This window comes from Lutra lutra, chromosome 5, assembly GCF_902655055.1.
Source record: "Lutra lutra chromosome 5, mLutLut1.2, whole genome shotgun sequence".
NCBI lineage: Eukaryota > Metazoa > Chordata > Mammalia > Carnivora > Mustelidae > Lutra > Lutra lutra.
This window is the reverse complement of record NC_062282.1, coordinates 105,565,013-105,587,392: the sequence shown is the minus strand read 5'-3', so window position 1 is coordinate 105,587,392 and position 22,380 is coordinate 105,565,013. Positions and strand designations below refer to the sequence as shown.

The following is a 22,380-nucleotide window of genomic DNA, read 5'->3' as shown; positions in this document are numbered from 1 at the left end:
TGGCCTCCCACTAGAGGAGAGTAGGACTCGGGGAGCCGCCTGCTCCACGGGAGCCCCTGGTCTGGGAGAAGGTGGTAAGAGGTGGTCGGGTGCTTAAAGTGACTGCCTTAGGGCACTGGAAATGACCGTGGTGGTCTGCAAGCCCACCCCTGTCGCTTTGTGCCTGAGCTGCTGAAGCTGGAGTAGTTCAGCAAACTGTGTGTTCACAGCCAGTTAGGCGGGAGCCAACACCAGCACCCATGTTTTCCTGGCTTCCTGTCCAGTGCTTTTTTCCCACCTTTTACTTTGCCATTGGACCAGCTTCAATCTGTAGAGAGTTACTGGTGCTCAAAGATCATTTTTTGTGGCCTCATGGAGAAAAAGAGCCTTTTGAGAGCAGAAAAATAACTGTTGACCAATAGGATAATAATAATAATAATAATGCTTCGTACGCCCTAGTGAGGGTTTGCGGTTCTGCCTCACTTTCCCTGCGTGGGTTTCATTCCCCTTTGTGACACCTCGTGAGGCAGATGCTCTGATCAGCCCACTTCAGAGACGTGAACCTCACACTCCACGGACACAGGGCTGGTCACGGTCAGTGTGATGGCTTTGAAGGAAGACCTGGCTCTCCACCACACCCTGCCTGCTCTGTGTCTACTTTTACATGGAAAAGACTGTCTGAAGGTGACGCAAATGGCTGCATGCCAGGCGGGCTTTAGAGAATAGGAGGCTCTAAATGGCCAAAGGAATGCCTCGGGCACAACCACAGAAGTGGCCGTTCTGGTGCAGGTTGGGAGGTAGGGGTGCTGGATCCCATTCGGGAGGGTGGGCCATGTGCCAAGCACTGTCTGAGCTCGTGATTTCTTTCAGCTTGCCGAGCCTCATGACAAAGCCTCTGCGGTAGGTTCTGTCGGCACCCCATTTTGCAGACACAGAAACTGAGGCACAGAGGCACGTCTTGCCGAAGTCACCATCTAGGGTGTGGCAGAACCAGGATTTAAATCCAGGCAGTCTGGCCCCAGACCGAATCCCTCCCCGGTGCTGCCTTTCTAAGGGGATCTCACTGGTCTGCAAGGGCCTAGCCACGGGTGTTGTAGGAACTCTGAGTGGGTGAGCCCACCCTCATCCTGTGCGTGAGCCTGAGAGACCCTCTCCAAAACACTGTGCAGCCCCCCATTTTATGCTGGAACCGGGAGCTGTTAGCCACCCTGCTTATGGGAGAGCTTGGCAGTGGGGATGCTGGGAAGGAACTTTCTCTGCCAGATGATGGTGTGCCCTCCTGAGGCCTGCGGTGATCAGGTCTGTGGGGAATGGTTTGTTTATTGTCATGAAGTCTGTCAGTTCTTATGACTTCAGCGGAATATGTGTCAGCATCTTGGGGATGCCCCATTTTATTACCCAGCCAAACACGGTCTATTTTTTTCCTCTCTACTGATTCCCCTAGGCTCTCTTGCCTTGTACCTTTCTCTTACGAGCCTTGTGGGTTCTCAGTGAGTCGTTCCCTGCAGCTGACCTGTGCCGGGGACTCTGGTGCAGGAGCCCACAGTGGCACCCGGTGTCCATTGCGCTGGATAGGTGTGTAAACCAGGACAGGCTTCCTCTTGGCCCACCCTGTGTCATCAGCCCTTCCAGGGGAGAAGCTGGGGAACTGAGGGCTGTGGCATGTCTTCTTCTAGAAATGACCCTAATGTCATTTCTGCTCCCAGTCTTTCCAGCACGTTTGCTTTTGTTTTTTAAGCAGCCTGGTCTTCCGACGCGTACTCTCTTTTCTGGGACATCCAGTTGAATTTTCTCCCTGTTCGCTATGCCTCACTATTGTTAGAAACTATAACAGTAAATCCCTGTTCCAGAAAGAAAGTACTGGGTCTTATGATCAAGTACAAGGGTTCGGACTTCCAACATCAGGGGTTTGCCCTGCCCATCTTGAACTTTGATTGGGTTTGCCCTGCCCATCTTGAACTTTGAGTCTGCGCTGACTCCATCTAGAGTGCAGCGAGGAAGCCTCCTGGGGCCTCCTCCGCCTGGTACATTCCTCAGTCTTTAGGCCAGCCCGGCAGTGTAGGCCAAAGCTGTTGCCTGTATTTCGGGACTGTTCTCCCTTTGCAAGTACCTGAAGCTGCTGGCAGCTGTGTATTGAGCATACTTTTCCTAGAAGTGTGTGTATCCCTTTGGGAGCTATGCTTAAGCCCAACTGTTTCCAAAACAGTTTGAATTCTAAATATCTGGGGAATTCCTCTAGTTAATAAATGAAGGAAGTTTAAACCTGCTTATGGTTTTGAATTTGGCATTCTCATTAGGGAAAGTTGGAAAACGCCGGATAGCTTGATCTCTGGCTGTGAAGTCACTGAACTGGACAGTGGTTAAAGTACTGGGTGTGGCTGTAGTCTACAGATCTGGCTGGCTGAGTTTTTTAGAGGTTTTAGAAAATCTGACATTGCAAATAGTGTGCACATTCGCGATCACACAGTATTTCGTGGGTCTTAAATATATGAAAAGGAAGGCTCTAGAGAGGGGAGGTTTTTTTTTTTGGTTTTTTTGTTTGTTTGTTTGTTTTTTGAGAGGGGAGATTTTTGGTGCCTAGAGTTAGAGTCGTGTTTGTGAGCACCCGCCTTGTACGTCTTACTCTAAACTGCGTGTGTGTTGGGTACATGAAGCCTTATGCTGGTGTCCGTCCCCTGCCTAAGCTCGCTGGCACTCAGGAGGTGTGTACACACCAGACCGGGGCGGCGGGGCGGGGGGGCAGGAGTTCAGACCATGGGCTGCAGGTTGTATCTTCAGCTGCAGAAAGCCAGGATCGATGTGAGTGAAGTAATAAAAAATGAGTGTGAGCCTTTCGGTGATGCTCTTGGAAAAATGAGCGTGGTCTACACTAACCTTTGGCCTTTTCCTTCAGCTCTTTCAAAAACTTTTTTAAAATTCCAGGGCTGTTTAGCAGTACCGGTTAAAAACAGAAGTAATTTCAGTGAGGATAGAAAAGGTCTGCAAAGGAAAAGGTGAGCAGTGACTAGCATTGTCTTGGTCTTCGGGTACATCCCAGGCTATCCTCTTGGTTTTTAAGGATGTGGGTTGTCTTGCATCTTTAGGCCCAGTTCACTGATAATATCTTTTAGTGGCTAATTAGAAATACCATCACTCTGCTGAGGGCTTTGCGCACAGATCAGATAGCAGCTGGTAGCACTGTAATGGGCTTGTTTCAAGGGGTTTCTGGGTGAATTGGCCGAGGTGAGGAGGGGCTCCTGCCCTGTGCCCTTCGGGAAGTTCCTGGGTAGAGTTTCGGTCCACAGGTGGGAGCCCTTTCTCTGAGTCATGCACCTGCGCTATCCCCTTGGCCAACTCGAGGAGGTTTCTTTTTTTTTTTTTCTTTTTTTTTTTTTTTAAGATTTTATTTATTTGACAGAGATCACAAGTGGGCAGAGAGGCAAGCAGAGAGAGAGAGAGGAGGAAGCAGGCTCCCTGCAGAGCAGAGAGCCCAATGTGGGACTCGATCCCAGGGCCCCGAGATCATGACCTGAGCCGAAGGCAGAGGCTCAACCCACTGAGCCACCCAGGCGCCCCTACGAGGAGGTTTCTGTGGCACTTCCGCTCACACCGTCACCTCCTTAATGGCTGGCAGAACCTTGGCACCAAGGCCTAGCTTGAACATTAACCACCCTGGTTTTCTTATCTTAATAACACTAATGGGTGAGATTTTCAGTGCCAATGGGAGGGTGGGAGGTTCAAGGAAAGAACTGTTTTTGCTGGTTTTTAACTACCAGTGACTGTTTCCAGATTAACGTTTTTGTCTGGCACTTATTCCTGAGTTCATAAAATGATACCATATTCCTACTTAAAAAAAAAAAAAAGACTTGGTTCAAAAAGAGGCAGTACTGAAATATTAAAAACTTCATTTTTAAATGACAGATATTCTCAGGAGTTGTCAGAAGTCTTCCTCGTGGAAGCCACTGGTTTTCACCCTCATGCCATCTCCAAAATGGCCACATTCCTAGGAGGAATATTCTGATTCTCACGGGAGAGATTACCTGAAAAATGTCAAGTGTGGTCATGGCTCTTTGTCCCCTGGGGACTCACTGTGTCCACCTTATGCCTCCCTGATCCCCCCCCCCCCTCTCTCTTGCCTTTGGCAGCTCCGCATCCTGGGCAGCCTTGACCTCTTGTTCAGCAGCTGTAGCCTCAAGGTCTCAGTCCTACCCTCTGATCCCCTCAAGGATCTCTTGTCTCGTGTGTCAGTCGATAGCCTCATTCCAGCCCTGTGGCTTCCAGTTCCTTGGAGAGACCCGCCCTGACGCAGGGTGCACACCAGCCCCGGCAGCCCTGTGCCCTGGCTTGGGCCACTCCTGCAGGGCTCTCCCGAGGGCGCTCCGACCCAGCCTCCCCTTCAGGCTCTGCACAGAGCTCTCCCGCTTGAAGGGAGCAGACTAGCCTTTGTTTTGGCTGGTGGCTGCAAGGAGGTGGCTGGAGCCACCCCCCTGGGTGGAAGAACTAGAAGCAGAGAAGAGAACGCTAAGGCAGCGCCAAGTGACTCAGGGCTCTTTGGTAAGAGACCTCGGGGAAGCGCCTGATGTGGGAAGTGAGTCTTCAAGCTGGTCCTCTGAGTCACTTTATAAATGTCCTCATTTATTCACAAGGGAATTTTTCTTTTTTCTTCATACTTCCATTTATTAACCTAAAATTAATACAGTAAGAGCAAATCCCGTATTGGAGTAGCTCACCTCACTGAACTGTACAGTGAGCACTCCTGAGACAGTGGCCAAGCTTTAATGTTTCTCATTTCTAACTGTTTAATTGCCAGAAATTCTTTGCCATGCATATGGTAGAGGATGGTGAAATGGAATTGAACCTGACCCCAGAGAGAGCTGGGACAGGCAACTACTGGGATTCCAGCAGGAGCACATCCCTCACATCTCAGCACTGGCAACAACAGGGTTGGTTTGGGGCCCGCACTGCCTGTTTATCAAGGATCAAGGGCCCGTGCTTCATGCTGTCAGGGACCCAGGCTGATGGGGAGGCCTCTATCTGAACGGTTTTTGATCTCAGGGGAGAGGTAAGCGAGCTGGAGACCAAGGCACCAGCTCCTAAACTCTTGTGCTTAGAAGTGGCATGTGTCACTTCTTACGGTGGTTTGCCGAAGCAGTGCTCTGGTCAGGCTTCATGGGGGTGGGGCAGGAAAATAGGGCCCTCCTCCAAGGACAGACAGAGTGTATTGGAAAGAATAATACAGTCTTCAACAAAAGCTTCCACAGAAGCTTCCAGTCAGAATGGGACTCTTGTTCTAGTTGATTCTTGGGTTTTCTGGGTGTGTGTGAGAGACTCAGAAATAACAGATGGCATAATCCTTTCCGTTTATCATGTTTGGTTTTTCTCAAGCTGTTGGAAGGGAACCTGACTGATGGCATTGTATCTCGTGAACAGCAGTGATTCTTCCTGCCTCTGTACGGAAGGGACTAGAAAGCCTGCAGTTGCTGTGAGAATGAACGTCGTGCTCCCCCGTGCTGGGAGAGGCTGCCCAGCTGTCCACTTAGACAAGCCAGAAGCCTGTTTCCTAAGGGTTATTTATTCTCAGAGTTGAGGCACTTAAACAGAGGGCATTTGGAGTCTCTGGTGTTCATTGGGTGTTCGTGAAGAAGGAAGTTATATATCTTGATTTTTATGCATAAGTTCTTCTAAGTTATTTGTTTTCCATCCCTTGTTACTTTTCTCCAATAAAACACTCTACTTCCTTATTGATCCTGAAAAAACTCACAAAGCTCACTTTAAGACTTACATTTTGCCTGGTGTCACAGAATTCATTATGAACTTGAGAAACACCTTTAATTTAAAATGATTCACAACAGTGACATTAAAAGGTAACCCTTGAAGTTCAAGCTCTAATTCCACTGAAACAAACCAAAGACATGTGGACCGCACAGTACATGGAGGGCACAGGCGGACGGCCCCTGGCTTACAGTATGTAAGAGCTCAGACATAAGCATCTGCCTCAGAGGTGGATTCTTCAGTCCCTCCTGTTTGACAGAGTTGAAGACCAGTAAAGAAACATGTGCTTTCTAAAGATTTTTATATGGTGAGGTTTGTACAAGGAATAAAATTAAGAAATAAGGTATATGGGCTTCAGAAATTTTAAAGAAGGAGTCATGTAGAGAACAGGACCAGACAAGTATACCTGCTCCTTCTGGCTGCTGCTGTCTCAGGGATGAAGTGTCAAAATGGCACCTTTAGAAATGGGTGCTTAGCAAGCAGACGGATTAGACACAGGAGGAGAGAGAGTGGGCATCACGAAGAAGTTGTGAGGAGCAGGGAATTAAAGGACACACTTGACAGTGCGCACAAGCTCACTGGGTGCTCCAAGCCTAGGAAAGAAAAGGCTGGTTCAGTTGCTTTCGGAGGTTGGCCCTTGCTGCCCTGGAGGGGCCATCAGGCACCAGACACTGCTAAGCGGGTCAGCCGGAGAGGAAGGCATCTGGTAGGGGGAGCCAGGCTGGGGTGAGGTGGTAACCAGAATGCCTGCGCGTTCCCTAGGTCTGCTTGGGAAGGTCCTTGAGGTTTCCCGGCGCTTGGAGTGGCCAAGGCCACCCGAGCATGTACGGTGTGGACAGCCCAGCTCTGGATGGGGGGAATCTGAGAGAATTAAAGGCCCTGTGGCCAGACTTGCAGTTGTCTGCGGTAGTGTAAGACCCTCGGGGAGGAAAAGACAGGAGCGGGAGACCTCCGGCTCTTAATCTCCCGAGAGATTTGCATTTGCAGGAGAGAGATGCCTGAGAACAACAGCTGACTTGTGTGTGTGATCCAGACAGACTGTCAGTGTCCCTGAAGAGGCGGGGTCAAGGGCACTGTCCTGAGTGTGTTCACTCCAGCAAGTTGGGATCCATGTCCTGTCAGCTTGCCATCTTGGGACATACAAACTAGCGTGGACCTTAAACAGAAATTCAGAAAAACGACTAAAAATATACTTAATGTAGTAAATACTGTGAATGTCCATCCAGATTGTAGAACTTGGCTTACTCATTAGATCTTTGTAAAAAGCAGTGGCTTTAGCACTCTGTTTTATGTTGCACCTACAAATGTCAAGCCTGCTCTGTGCAGGAACCTCCAGAAAGGGCTTCTCACCATAAACACTGCTGGCATTGCCTCTCAGTGGCTGCTGGCCTGGGCCCCGCAGGCCAGTCAGCGGCATCCTTGGCCCACTAGCCAGCAGCACATCCCCCCCCACCCCAAGTTGTGACAAGCCCAGGATATCTCCACACCTCACCACTTGTCCCCTGCAAGGGGGAGGGGGCAGAATTGTCCTGGTTGAGAACCAGGGCAAGAGTTTCCCCGGGTGGAGTCAGACCAGAGGTGCGGAGGGAGCGAGGAAGGAATTGTGGCCGTGAGCGGGAGGATGTGAGCACGCGGAGACCAGAACTCCAAGGCCAGCAAGGCCAGCGTAAGGATTAGTGCAGTGGGGCCTCTTCTTAAACATTGTCAAGAGGATCACATTTCCATGGGCCGTGTGTTTGAGGGGGTGGCCAGGGCAAATGAGAGTTCGCAAAACCGCCTTTGGTAGGTGATTTTTTTTGAAAGCCGTGCAAGGTGCTGAGCTTTTTGGACCAACCTGGTCCATCAGTTCTGAGAGCTGCCGGTGGGCTCTGCAGAGAAGGCCCCAGACGCTTGAGCTCTTGGCTCAAGGACCACTGGACAGCATGTGAATGGGGAAGCAGCTTGGGTCCCTGCAGATTCACTGGCCCGGTGACTTCTGTGACGTCAGGAGCTGTGCCGAGAACAGGTGGTCTGGCTCTGTCCTCCTGAGCTGGGCAAGGCCCAACCCCCCACCCCTGCCTTGCCTCTTCTCCTCCGCCCCCTCCCCAGCTCCAAGTCACTGCCAGGGCCAGCGACCTCCCCGAGTGTGAGGCTTCCCCAGCGCCCCCTGCCCTGACCCAGTCTCAGACATCACTGTGCAGAGAATCTCTGGGGGGCTTGTTAAAAACACACTTGCTGGCAACACCTCCAGAAAGTTTGATGCAGCATGTTGGGACCAGGGACTGAATGTTTTTAAAAACAGATGGCCTACATCTCCCTCTAGGAGATGGGGGGTGGTCCAGGGACCACACTTCAAGAATCAGCCTCCTGGAGGGTCTTTCCAGCCCTTGGAAGGCAAAAAGCACATAAATTCTACTCACCTAATCCTCTTGTGCTTCTAGAAGATCCTGGGATGGAGACCATGCTGCCAAAGAAAGCACCAGTGACGTGGGCGCAAAACGCAGTCTCTTGGAAGCGTGCTGGTCATTCGGGTCACGTGGGTCACTGTAGTACCTTCATTAGTCTTATGACCACAAGATTGAGATGATAATTAATGTGTTGAATTATCACTAAGCCGTCTATAATGATTGATAATAGCTAAGGTATGTGGAGCACAGTGAACAGGAGGCTGTGCTGACCACTCTGCGTATGCTCTCGCCTTTATTCCTCCCGGCAGCCTTGGGAAGAAGATATTGCTGCCCTTTTTTTGCAGAGGAGGAAACTGAGGCAGGCCGAGGGTCAATATAGATAGCCTGCCCAAGGACGCACAGCTGTTCAGTGGTAGAACTGAGGCTTGATCTGGAGTCTGTTTTCAAAGCTCTTAAAACCCCGCCATCCCAGCTTACACCATGTAGTGCCCTTTGCCCAGTGCAGTACCACCAGTGCCCGTTGACCCCCCGCAGACTGGACGAGGGCAAGGTCCCAGGGAGGCGGCCAGAGCCCGGGGCCGTCCTTTCTGGAAGGGGTTCACTCTGAAGTCAGTGGAAAGATGGCCCCTCCTTCTCGTCACGACATCCCCAGGCTCCAGTCAGTCCTCCTGAAATGGGTGGCCCCTCTATAAGGCTCTGTCCTGCTCCCCAGGCCTGCAGAGCTGTCTGTGCTTTCAGCTGTCCTACCTAAAATGTGACTCCATTTCAAAGAAAGACAGCAGATATTCCTTAGACATTCGATCCCTTTGGTAAAGGACTTTTTAAGCTTCCTGGACATGGCTTAGGACAGGGCTTCTCAACATTGCCATCAAAACTCCCAGGAAGCTCTTCCAAACACACAGAGCCCTGCCCAGCGGCCTCCTGCATGCCCCCTCACCAAAATTCTGATTCTTCAGGGCCACGGAGTTGTCTGTCTGCCTCTGTCTATACATAAAATACATACATATTAATACATGTACACATATACATATTTGTGTCTGTCTCCATATGTCTATAATCACTCTGATTCTGATGTGTGCTCAGTGTTCCTCCTCCCAGATGTGAGGTAGTGGAATAAACAGCATCATCCGCAGTGGAGTCTCACCAAAAATATTTAAGCTGATTCTAAACTAGCCTTTAGATTTACCCTCGTTTCTGTAAAGCAGGGCATAGAGAATACTTTAAAGGACATCAGGAGGAAATGGACAAATCCAGATTGTTGGGTGTTCTGCAAGGCAGCTGGCCTGGTATCTTCAAAAACGTTTCTCCGTGTCAAGGGAAAAAATGCAAACAGAGTTCAGGGTGAAAGGATTGTTTTCTACTAAAGAAACAAGATACAAAACCAAATGCAATGCATGAGCCTTGACTGAGCCATGCTTTTAAGAAAAAACTATAGAAAATGGGGCAGGATAGGGACATTTGAGTGTGGACCAGGCTTTGGATAGAAGGAAGGTATTGTCAGGTTTTGTGGGTGTGTTAATTTTATTGTGGTCATGTAGGAAAACGGCTTTATTTTTAGGAGGTGTATGCTACAGGATTTAGGGCTGAAGTGTCAAGACATCTGTGACTTGTTTTCACATGATTCAGAAGAAAACGTCTGAGTGTTAGCATGAGGCTGGATACGAGCGTCGAAGCTGAATGTTCAGGGACTGTTCTTTTCAACTTGTATCTTTGCCAGTTTTCATAGTAAAGTAGAAAAAGATGGGCACCTGGGTAGCTCAGGTCATGATCCCAGGGTCCTGGGATCGAGCCCCACATTGGGCTCTCTTCTTAGCAGGGAGCCTGCTTCCTCCTCTCTCTCTCTCTCTGCCTGCCTCTCTGCCTACTTGTGACCTCTCCCTCTCTCTCTGTCAAATAAATAAATAAAATCTTAAAAAAAAAAAAGAAAGAAAAAGAGAACCAAGGTGAAGAAGCAGGCTTGTGTCCTTGAAAACTCTGGTACGGCTTCATTCCCGGGCTTCGCGGTTCCAGTGCTGGCAGCACACTTGGCCTAGCTTGTGACACGCCGGAGTCAGGTCCTCAGTGCACCTCTACTCCTCGGCGTATGCTGCGGTCGTCTCCCAGCCAGCTGGCCCCGGATGGTTGTGCTCCCCCTGGACCTCCTTCCCTGCTCGCTGACATCAGGAAACTGCCAAAGATAGGCCCCTGTGATGGAAGCGGCAAACCCAGCTGAGTTCAGCCTACTACCTGCACCCTTGTTTAAACAGGAGGGCTTGCAGGAGACCAGCCGTTTGTCAGTCGCCCCTTGCTCTGCATTCTGATGGTGGACCGTTGTGAGAATCCTAGCATCGTTTTCTGAAAGTCAGAGGACTGTCCAGATGATCCACAGCTGTCAGGGATATGACAGTAAAGTCAGCTGTGCTGGAGTGGAAGTTATGTCGTGGCATCTGCATGGAATGTCAGCGAGGGCCTGGTCTTATCGAGTGAGTTGTGAAGAGGCAGGGAGTCGGGGGAATGGCGGCGGAGGTGTGTGTTGAGCTCTGTGCTGGGATCCCCACGGTTCACAACATCTGTCATGAGGATCTGTGTCCCCTTTGATATGGATGTTGTGCCAGCAGGATTCTGTCCTTGCACATGTGACATGGCCAAACGGGGGCACTCTACAGAGCACAGGCACCTGGTGAAGCCCATTGATGGATTTCTTATCCTGTCGATCTGAGGACTTTTCTCGGATCCCCAGGAAAGCCGGTCAGTCAGCCTTGTGTAGTATGGCCATTCCACTTGTAGTAATTATTAGCAAACTATTAGGCTGGAAAGAGCAAAGCATGTTGTCTCCCTCTTCCAAACAGGTGAATAAAAGCCTCCTTCCAGCCACAGATGGATGTGAGAACTTGGTGCAGTAGAGGGCGGATCGTTTTAGCACAGACGGACAGAACTATGTTTTGTGAACTTAAGCACTTGGCTTCCTAAATAATCCTGCCCTAGATTTGGTGCGGACCATTTTGCTCAGCCTCAATGTGCCACCTTCTGTCCTCCTGAAGTTTCACATCCTTTGTCCTCATAAGTGGTGACCTGACTGCAGGCCTGACTCTGAGCCGAGCTTGCTGCCTGGGACAGTGGACACATGACATGCTCATTAAGCTCCAGGTCACCTGAGAGGTTATAGCAAAGCCCTGAGGCTCCCTATGAGCACAAACACAGAGAAGTTTTATGTTCATGTTGAAGATTGTCCATTAAACAGAAGAGGAGCGGGGATCGAGATTGGCTAGCACATCAGGGAAGTGGTTTTCTAATCAATGAAAAGATTTTGTAGAAGCCTCATCTTCTCCTCACGGGCTGGCCTTCCACTGGCCGGTTCCGGGTGGGCGCGAGCCTGATGGCCAGGCAGGTGGGCACGCCATGTGGGGCCTCGTGGGAGTCATCACTGGCTTGTTAATTGTTCTCATTTGGAATGATCGTCTCAGGCTAAACAGTCTTTTCCAAAACTTTTCTGTACTAGTAACTTTTTTCTCAAAAGGCATTTCTAGTTGGTGGTATTTGGGGTTGGGTAGGGGTGAGATGAGCAAGAGCGAGTAGGTTCCCCTTCTGGCCTAGTGCTAATTTCACAGTTGAGTTTGGCAGCGGGCTAGGTGGTGAGGAAGTAGGAAGTAAGACCAGGACCCACCTGTGAAGCTCACCTGGGAGGCAGACACAGGTGACGTCACCCATCTCTTAATAGCACCTGCTCAATATTTGTCTGCGTGTAGTGGCCAAGTTTCTGTCACCTGCCCTCGGCTTCCGGCCGTCACACCGTTGTCTGACCCATGTCCTCTGTGTTCTGGGAAAGGCTTCTGAGAGAAAGGAGGTGATAGTTATTGAGTGCTGACTCTGCCAGACACCGAGGTCCTCTGACAGACTCATGATAGTTTCTCGAAGCAACACTGTGAAGCAAGGATACCTAACCCTTATCATGGGGTAGGTGAGGAAGCTGAGGCGTCCGCTTGGCCAGTGCGTGGTGGAGCTGGGCTTGGAACCCAGACCCGACAGGACCCAAAACTCTTAGAGTGGAACCCACTCCTCCCTTCACCAGTGCTCAGCAGAGCTGCACTCCACACACGCACGCATGCACGCACACACACACGCACACACGCACACTGACAATTATGAAGGGCCTATGTCCTTAGTGCTAGTTAGGTAGTTTCCTAAAACAGCATCTTGGGTAACTATAATGATGTGAAGATTTTTGAATGTGCCATATTTTATGAGATAAATAGTAATCTCTCACTGGCATGTCAACTAGAGTGGTGACGAAGCTTTGACTCTGGGCTTCCTTATTTCCCCACTGCCCTTCTTCTTTAATAACTCCCTGCCCTACCTCACTGCCAGCACACCAGGGGGCTCTTTGTGGTTCTCATGAGGTTGACATGACCTCAGTTAACAGTGTCTAATCATTCACGACACAGCTTTGTGCCCAGATGTCAGATGTGAACTGTGTGATTCTTCCTGACCTTGAAGAAGGGACAGCAGATGGGACAGCCAAGGAGCACGGTACCCCTGTTTCAGGGCTCAATCCCCTCTCAAGGAGGTTTGAGCTGTTAGACCAAAGCCCTCTGGTAATGAAGCCATTTGTCCCTGGGAAGAGAATGAGCCCTTGTGAGACCAGAAACAATGGGCATGTTGAGTTGCAGACCCAGGGTGAAGGGAGGCTCAGGCAGAGGCACATGGGCTGAATTGGGATGGTTCAAGGAGTGCATTCTTCCTGGGCGAGTTTCTGTTGTCAACAAGTCTACTCTGTGGTAATGATGATACTTAGTCAGTGGTCATTAATGCCTCGGTTTTGAATGATTTCCCCAAGTGAGTAAGTCATGAACTCTTCAAGGTTTTCTTATTTTTTCTTCTATGAGTTTTAATTAGTGTAGTTTTTTTTGTCCAGAAATCACCCTGTGAGAAATGAATAAAAATAAGTTTGGGGAACAGTGTGTTGTTATTTTTCATGGCAGTGTTTACTTTTAGATTCTTATTTACCTGTGAAGCAAACCCTCATTCTTAGGTCTCTGCCACTAATTTGATTCCCAGGCAATAAAAGTGGGTGTTGCTGCGCTCTCTCTCTAAGGAAAAGCTTTTGGTGCGCGTTTTTCAAGACTTATTTCATCTAGTACCAAGACAGCGGGCAGAGAGTCCCTGTGAGCTTTATAAAACCAGAGCCCGTCTGCTGCCAGGGTTCATTGCCTGCCAGCCCTCTCTAGATGTATCTGGATCTCCGCGGTGTGGACCTTTTCTAGTAAGAGATGCTGGAGCGGGAGTCCGGTCCCAAGAGTGCGGAGGCGGAAGCTCCAGGGCCAAAGGGTGAGCCTGGGGCGAGTGCAGGACCCCCCCCCCCCCCCCCCCCCCCCCCCCGCCCGCCGGCGGCAGATAAGGGAACCGCCACACACCGTGTGAGAGCTCGGGAAGGGGGAAGTCAGAACAAAGGCAACCCGGACCGGCGCTGGGAAGGGCTGCCGGCCATCTGCTCCGACACTGGGACCCGCTCCCTCAGCGGGCTTCCCTGGGACAGGGAGTGGCAGCCCGGGCTGGGGAGGGCGGGGAGCAGCCCTATCCGCCGCACACTTGGCTTTGGGGACCGCGCGCTCCCGGCGGCAGCGCTGCGGGGCGGAGCCTGACCGCCGCTCACCGCCCTCCTCCCTTCCCTCCCGTAGGTGAGGCCGTGCTCCGAGCTCGGACATGGCAGCATGACGGCCTGGGACCGCGCTGCCAGAGGCCGGCCAGGAGGAGCCCCCGGCTGCGGGAGCGAGCGCCCGGAGCAGCGACTGCTTCCTGAGGCCGCCTGAGCCTCCTTCCCCACCCGCCGGCTGTTACTGTTCACCCCGTGGAGTCCTGACTTCTCCGCCTGCAACTTCAATATGTGTCATGTTATTGTCACCTGTCGCTCCATGCTCTGGACCCTCCTGAGTATCGTGGTGGCTTTCGCAGAGCTCATCGCCTTCATGAGCGCCGACTGGCTCATCGGCAAAGCCAAGAGTCTCAGCGGCGCCGAGCCGGACGAGCGGAGCGGAGGCCCGTCGGAGCCCTACCACCCGACCCTGGGCATCTACGCCCGCTGCATCCGCAACCCCAGCGTGCAGCACGTGCAGCGGGAGACGCTGTGCGGGCCCTACGCCGAGAGCTTCGGCGAGATCGCCAGCGGCTTCTGGCAGGCCACCGCTATCTTCTTGGCCGTGGGCATCTTCATTCTCTGCACTGTGGCCTTGGTGTCCGTCTTCACCATGTGTGTGCAGAGCATCATGAAGAAAAGTATTTTCAACGTGTGCGGGCTGCTGCAAGGGATCGCAGGTAAGCGTGCGGGAGAGGGACCGGGCTCTGCCCTGTGTGTGCGGCGCGCCCCCCCTGCCCCTCGTTCCCTGCCAGTTGGGAAGAGCAGGCTCCTGTCCGGTCAGACTGGCTTTGCTCCCTTTTCCCTGTTGCACTGTCGCCTGTTCTTTCTCTCCCATATTCCTCGTCATTGCTTATTTCCTTGGGTTCGAAGTTACTGAATTTTGTTAGAGTAACTACTTTTTTTTTTTTTTTTTTTTTTTTTTTTTTTTTTTTGGCTTTTACCATTAAATTAAAAGCATGCTTTCCCGTTAGTGCATCCCGTTGAGGAAATTCAGGTGAGAGAGCCACCCCCCCACCCCCCCACCCCCGCCTCCCCTGCAGCAGGCACCCTGTGCTAAGAAGGAAGGCATGTGAGTGTGGGGCCTTCAGTCTTGGGCAGTGGGTCCGGCCGGGTGCTCGATCCCATCCCAACCACAGGATGATTTCAGCTTTGGGAGAGGAAGAAGCAGGCTGGGAAGGAATTAATATCAGCTGTTCTGTGTTTAATAGTGTTCTGGTTTAAATTGTCTGTCTCCTGTAGTCTGACAGAATGTTCTGTGCATTCACATCAGAAAATACAAACTAACTGCTCCACTCTCAGGCAATTTCTCACTAATGAGCTCATTAGAAATTGGTGGAAAGGAGAGTATGCACCCTTCACAATGATCCTGAGGGGAGGCAGGGAGTCGCAGGATAACTTCTGTGCACCCCAGCGCTTTCAAAGCCTTTCCCGGATGGGTTTGGAAGGTGGATCCTGAACCAAGAGGGCATCAGTCAGTCTGTATGGGCTCAAGGGATTTGTTCTGGATGGCAGAAGTATGTACACATAGATACAGACACTGCAGTTTCAAGATATCCTCAAGAAACTAAAGGAATAGACTCTCACTTTGATCTTTCAGGAGGAAAAAAATAGCTTTTTAAACAATTAGAAACAAGGTATTTGTTAATCTCAACTCTACCAGGAGAACAGTAATCCACCCACAAACCCTAACTGAAGGCCACAGGCGACTCATCCCTCAGCAAATGCTAAAGCCTTATGCGTGGGACTCTTTGACAGCGAAGATAAGCCCTGAGCCTGGTGTCCAGGACTGTAAGGAAACAGACCCCAAGTGAATTCACTGTAGTCTGCCTAATAGCAAACTCTTGAGCTCAGCAGGGCTGGCTTCCAAATCAGCAGATCAAACAAGTTATTTTCCAAAAAGCTGATAAGATAATGCTTTCTGTTCATCCAGTCTTCGGGGAGCCCCCATATATATGTGATGGTTGGTGGATAAGAGCCTAGAGAAGAGGGAGAGAGGGCCTGCTGCATAGTCCTGACTTGTGTGCATGCGGGATATCCTCTGGGGCCCCCGTGTCTCTGAGAGGAATAGCCAGATGATGAAGGACTCGGGCAGTCCTAGGCATTCACAGAATTTGTGAAGTCAGGATTCTGATTTTCAGTTTTGCTTGAGATAAATATGCCACCTCTTTGGGCCTTGTCATTCCTCAACTGGAAAATACAATCTTACCTTAGATTTTTTTTTACTTTAGATTTTTAATTCTGTGAAGCTCATTATCCCCTTTTTTATTCTGAAATCTTCTGAAATCTGAAGTTTATCCCCTTCAGCTTGGCATTTTACCTCTCAGATACGTTAAGTAAGATTCATCTTTTCCTTGTCAGAGAAATACCCCTACTTTATTGCACTGAGACACACAGTGCCTCAGAGAAATGTGTATATATGCTGTGTGCATAGCAAAACTTCTGCTGAGAAGTACTATCAAAGGCTTTTGAAAAGCCAGAAAAAACAGGTGGATGAAGAGAAGGCAGTGTGCACAGTTTATTAAGCCCATCAAAGAGCCTTGGTTGACAAGAGAAGTGGATTTCTGTGTAATTTTTCTTTACTGTGTATATGTCCTCATACTTGGTGATTCATGCCTATGAATGAAATTTACTATCAAAGTTCTGGTATGCAGGCAAAACTTCTGGTTTGTCATCCCTAAGAATGCTTTTCATCTTGAGAAACTTAGTGCCTTCTAGCACTTGTAGCCGTCTATAGCCCGAATGGGGCATCTTGGGACATAACACCTAAAGCTGTCTTTTACAGTCATTCAGAAGCAACTTACAGATACCCTTTCAGTCTTACTATTTACATGCAGGTTTTGAAGGGTGCGGGGGGCCACAAAGGAAGAGGGAGGGAGAGAATCCGAAGTAGGCTTCAGGCCTAGCATGTAGCCCATCATGGGGCTCAGTCCCATGACTGTGAGATCATGACCAGAGCTGAAATCAAGAGTCGGATGTTTAACCAACTGAGCCACCCAGGCGCCCCCACGAAGTTTTTAATAAGCTGTTAGTCCAGTGAACTCAGTCTCGAAGAATGAAGATTAGTCCAGCAAATCTTTTGGTGCTCTTGTTTGCTATTTCACATAAATGACAAGAGTGTTCATTTGGCACAAAGATCAGTGCATGTCGTAGGAATTATTCATACACTCCAATGAATTTTTCCTGACCTCCCTCCCCACCCCCTTTCTCTCTGTATCAGGCCTCTGGGAAGAAGGGTTGAAAAGAAGAAAATAGTAGCATACCTGAGGTCTGTTGGTCACCTCTCCATCCCAAGTCTAGATTTTCTAAGAGAACTTTCTAGTTCTAGTTTCTAGTTCTAAGAGAACTTTCTCCCCACCTCTCTCACTTATGTTCCCTGTGAATACATACAGCGTCCCAGAAAGTCTGAGATTACTTAAAATTTCAAATTGGCAAGAGATAGAGATTCCTTTGTAGTCAGACCACCTCTCTGGAGCCCACTCATCTGAGGGTAAGAATGGAAGTACAGGAAGAAGTAGTTTCTCCGCCCAGCCTCGCAGCGTCCCCCTCGAGCAGAAATCGTGGGTGAGACTGAGTACGCAGTGACTCCCTCATGGTTCGGAGTGGGGGGTGATCTATAAGGGATGCTTGGCGGGCTCTTTCCCTCCGAATGGAGACCTGTGCTGGGTAGTTCAGATCAACACCTATGGCTGCCATGGTCCTTGAATCTATGGCTAAGAAAGTTGCCCCACCAGTGTCTGAAACAGCTGACTTGCTTTCTCTCCTGTCGGCCAATATGTAATAGCATCTGGGCGGCCCCAGCCTCAGCCAGGGACTCGGTGCAGCTGCGAGCATCAGTCTTCCCTCCCTTACCCCCTGGTTCTCAGCCCTGGATCTCTCGGAACAAATGGTGAGAAAGAAACTGTTGCCAGTACAACAAGAGCATTCTTTGGAAATACACTCAGACTGTGTTTGCTCTTAAAACTTTCATTTTGGCAGAAGTAACATTTTTGTAAAATATAACTGGATGAAAAATTAGAAGATACTGTAAGCACATTCCTTAGTACAACTTTTTTTTTTTTTTTTAAGATTTTTTAAATTTATTTATTTGACAGAGATCACAGAGAGAGAGAGGGGAGTAAGCAGGCTCCCTGCCGAGCAGAGAGCCCAATGTGGGGCTCGATCCCAGGACCCTGGGATCATGACCTAAGCCGAAGGCAGAGGCTTAACCCACTGAGCCACCCAGGCGCCCCGATTAGTACAATTTTAAAGAGTAAATAGGCCTGGGGCGCCTGGGTGGCTCAGGGGGTTAAGCCGCTGCCTTCGGCTCAGGTCATGATCCCAGGTCCTGGGTTCGAGCCCCGCATCGGGCTTTCTGCTCGGCGGGGAGCCTGCTTCCTCATCTCTCTCTCTGCCTGCTTCTCTGCCTACTTGTGATTTCTCTCTGTCAAATAAATAAATAAAATCTTAAAAAAAAAAAAAGAGTAAATAGGCCTTGGGTTTGTGTAGCCTCATTGCCTACAGAAAGTGTAACATAAATTATCCAAATCTGGGTATTTTGATTTTAGAAGTGGGTATGAAAGAATTTCCTACTTCAGTGGAACTCTCAGAATCTAGATTACTTAAAAATAATAATAAGATACAACCATTGACTGTTAAGTTAACCCAGATATGGGATTTGCCTTCAAGATCTAGGATACTGGTGGGCACCCCTCTGACATTTTCTAAATACTTAGCACAGACACCTTTGGAGTTCAGTACTTCTCTCTCTCGCCTGAGAGGTCAGGCCTCCCCTGCCTCGGCATCAGCCCTGACCTACCCTTCCGGTGGCTGTGAAGCGGCCGGTAATTGACCTCACTTCTCTGAACCTCTTTTCTCACTTGTAAAATGGGCATGATGACATATAATACAAACCTCAGGGTTGTTCTGTGGATTGAATAAGATCATATGTGAGAAGAAAGGTTTAAGCATAGTACTTGGCACACAGTAAATAGTAAGTGGCAGCTTTGTGGTTATTAAAGTTTATCTGCTTCCTGACAGGACTTAGTATTTTTTTTTTTTGTTTCTTAGAATTGCTGCATTTGAAGGAAGAGTGGTTTCTCTTCTAGTCTTTGGAACTGAGCTTGTTCTGCTAGGTATCGAGCATTACTGTGTTGTATAGGGCCATTCCTGGCCCCTTCATAGCCTGCTTGTGTTGGGGCTGAGTGGCTTTGGGGGGACGGTAGGTGTCCCTGGGGCATTTTTTTAAAAAAGCAGAAGATAGCAGTTGAGTTGAAAGGAAAACCAACCTCTCACTGCTCTTCCGCCTGACACACACAGTCTCTCATTTCTTTCCTTACTGGAGGCAGCTCCTCGCCGTTGAGCCTTGACTGCAGGTGGCTTTGCAGGCTCTCTCCACAGACTAAATCACAGGCTGATTGGTCTCCATGAGGTGAAGACTTGTCCAGAACTTGGCAGAGCCAGAAACACGCATCAGTCTGGAGCCCTCTGGGATTCATTACAAAAGCTGGGTAACCGGCCAGCAGGGTCGTCACTGCCAGCTGTCTTCCTTAGGTTGTGACCTGGATGTAATCCATAATGAAACCGTAGAACGCAAAGATCCAGGTTTTCCATGACAGCATCAGGCAGTTTGTTTTTAGAAATGCATGTAGGGCTTTCTCAGAAGGCCATGGAATCCCCAGTGACTCAGGTTTGGGACAGAAGCCATTAAAATGAGCTCAGGATTTGGCTGACTTGTTTTGGCTTGGACTATTCCACTGGGGTTGCCGTGAGGGTTGGCCTAGCACATGAGCTGCTGGCCCTGGCTGCTGCTGTCTGTTCAGTCTTCATCCTATGCTTGTTTGCTTCTTTATGTCTGCCTGGCTCTCATGCTCTCTGCTCCCCGTAGCCCTGTCTCTATCCATTTCAGTCCAGCAGGATTGCCTCAGCAAGCTGCTCCACCAGTCTGACCAGATAGATCCGCTGTGGGGCTGAACTCTGCCTTTGCTGGTCTGGGAGAGAGGGCGTGCTCATGGAACTCCCTCTCTGTTGTCATGGCTCCACCTGCTGTGTGCGGGCTCAGCTTTCTGGGAAGTGAGCAATGATGGAGGATGAAGGAGAAGAATATGCAAAAAAGGGCAAGGAATAAAAGCAGCATCTGAGAGAGGAGACAGGTGGAGGGTTTTGCCTTTGCTTCTTGTAGAATTGCTTTGTCAGAAATCAGAACGTATGTGGGAGTATGGATAGGCTGATGGAAGGTGCCATGGTCACTGTCTAGGACTGGTATTGCCATTGCTGTTTTTCATAGGCTGAACAGTAACCTTAGCATCAAGCCGGTCTCAGCATATATTTTGTATTAACGACTCAACCTGGTCTCAGCATGTGTTTTGACTTATCCTTTGCTCTACCCATTCACCTCTGGGCCAGAAGGATCAGCCACTGGAGAGGAGAAAAATAAAAATAGGGGCTTGCAAAGCACAGGGAGAGAGGAAGAGATTCCTAACTCTTGCAGTGATCTTGTCCTGTAGTTTTACACCTGAAAAACTTACCTGGCTTTGTCCAAGAAGGTAGTGTGACCCTGAATGCCCAACTTCAAAATCCCCTCAGAGAAAAAGCATGAGGAATATAGAGGAAGCATTCTGTGCTTTTCCTTCTTAGAACAAGGCACTGGAAGCTTCTGGCTGTCAAAGGGAGTCTCTTCATTTTTGGCTCTCCAGACAGAGAATGTCTCCCCGCAGAAGTCAGGTCTAACAGTTCTATGTCTGAATCTATTTAAGAATACCAGCAATTATGACACATTTACTAATTCATCAACCCCTAGGAACCCCCTGGTAAAAACCGAAGAAATGTTGTACAGTAGGCCAGAATTAAATTCCAGTTCAAGGAGCTTTTATGGGTTGCCTACTAATTGCAAAGACCTGTAGACTCAGGTCTCCAGTCTCTTGAGTTTCTGCTTCCCAGCCATATTAGAGAGCCCTTGTTTCATAAACTGTACCCTAGAGAGGCAAAAATATGTATCTAAATGCTATATATAAAGGGAACAGAGAACTCAACCATATCATTAGATCAAAAACTACTCCCTAAAAGCAAGTGGGCCAAGCAGGCATTGATTTGAGTAAATCCAGGGAGCAGGATCTGTTTTTAAAGAATCAGTTGGAAGGTCTAGAAGAAAATTGCAAATTCTCTTAAAATTCAGAAACAGCCATTGATATGCAAATGTGGAAAGCGGTTTGCCATGGTAACCACTTAATTAGAGACGTAAATTATCATGGAGCCACGGATGATGTAGGTTCAGATTCCATGAACAAATAGTCACTTAAATATGGCTCTGAATATTTGCATGAGCAGTTCAGGCAGGCACTCTGCTTTAAGAGCTTAATGCATGGGTCGTATTCTAAGTTGTGATGCCACTTGGAAAGTAATCTACTTCCAGGAATGAAGAACTGTGCTCCAGCACAGCCAGCCAGAGCTACCAGTTCCGTTACTGTATATGGGCTTTCCAGTAGCTTTATTAAATATCCAGGACTCAATCTCTTTTTATCTTTTTTAAAAAAGATTTAATTTATTTGAGAGAGGGCGAGCGTACAAGCAGGGTGAGGGACAGAAGGAGAGGGAGAAGCAGTCTCCCCACTGAGCAGGGAACCTGATGCAGAACTCGATCCCAGGACCCCGGGATCATAACCTGAGCTGAAATCAAGAGTTGGACACTTAACTGACTGAGCCACCCAGGCACCCCCATGAATGACTCTCTTTTTTAAAAGATGACCCCCAGTACCAATGAAATCTAAAATAAACTTTGAGAATGCAAAGCCAGTATTAAGAGTTTCAAACCAAAATGCACAAGTTGCTGTGTGCTGAGAGTTTTGAGGCCAACCTCAAACCTCAGGCTCTTGTGTTGAAAAGACACCTGTTTTAGTGGAGGAGTTATTTAATACTATCCGGACCCTAAGACTAAGACTTCAGCAGGCAAGAAATTTGCTTACTGTCCTAAAAATTTCATAGCTCAAAAACTAGATTTTTTTTTTTCACGTCTTTTACTCTGCTACACGCTGTATTTTATTTATCTTGGAAGTTTATTTTGAATGATCAGTGTACTTTGGTTATAGTCAAACAGAAGCTCTATCTTAATTTTGCATGTTAGATGAATAACTTATCAAGAAAATATTTCATAAATCCTTCCCAGTTACACGTAGTTTAAAAAAGAGCTTCTCAAAAAAACAAACAAACAAAAAAGGCTTCTCACTTGGAATGAGAAGGAAACTGTGCCACCAATTCACAGGAAGGGATAATCTGGCTAAATTATTTTGTTGGGATGCATTTTAACTGTTAGAGAGTTAAGGCTTTAGAAACTGTCAGTGTGGGGCACCTGGGTGGCTCAGTGGGTTAAAGTCTCTGCCTTCAGCTCAGGTTGTGATCCCAGGGTCCTGGGATCGAGCCCCACATTGGGCTCTCTGCTCAGTGGGGAGCCTGCTTCCTCCTCTCTCTCTGCCTGCCTCTCTGCCTACTTGTGATTTCTGTCAGATAAATAAATAAAATCTTTAAAAAAAAAAAAAAGAAACTGTCAGTGAAATAATTTGCATATAAACATGAATCATTGCTGAGGAAGACTTCCGGAGGCTTCAACAAGGGAGAAACTGCATCTTTCTTAAAGATTGTTTCTCTGTATATTTTAAGGGCATCAGACAGTTTGTAATTGAT

General features: G+C 48.8%; 1 protein-coding gene across 5 annotated transcripts in view; it reads left to right on the top strand.

The window, feature by feature from the left end:
• The window catches only part of LHFPL2 (LHFPL tetraspan subfamily member 2), a 248,938-nt gene that overhangs the window by 211,436 nt on the left and 15,122 nt on the right, over nt 1–22,380 (top strand). For all 5 annotated transcript variants that reach the window (XM_047731755.1, XM_047731757.1, XM_047731754.1 and 2 more), the window contains one exon: nt 13,772–14,405. In XM_047731755.1, the coding sequence (XP_047587711.1) occupies nt 13,976–14,405 (430 nt within the window). In that variant the 5' untranslated portion in view covers nt 13,772–13,975. The remainder of the gene's footprint in view (nt 1–13,771; nt 14,406–22,380) is intronic.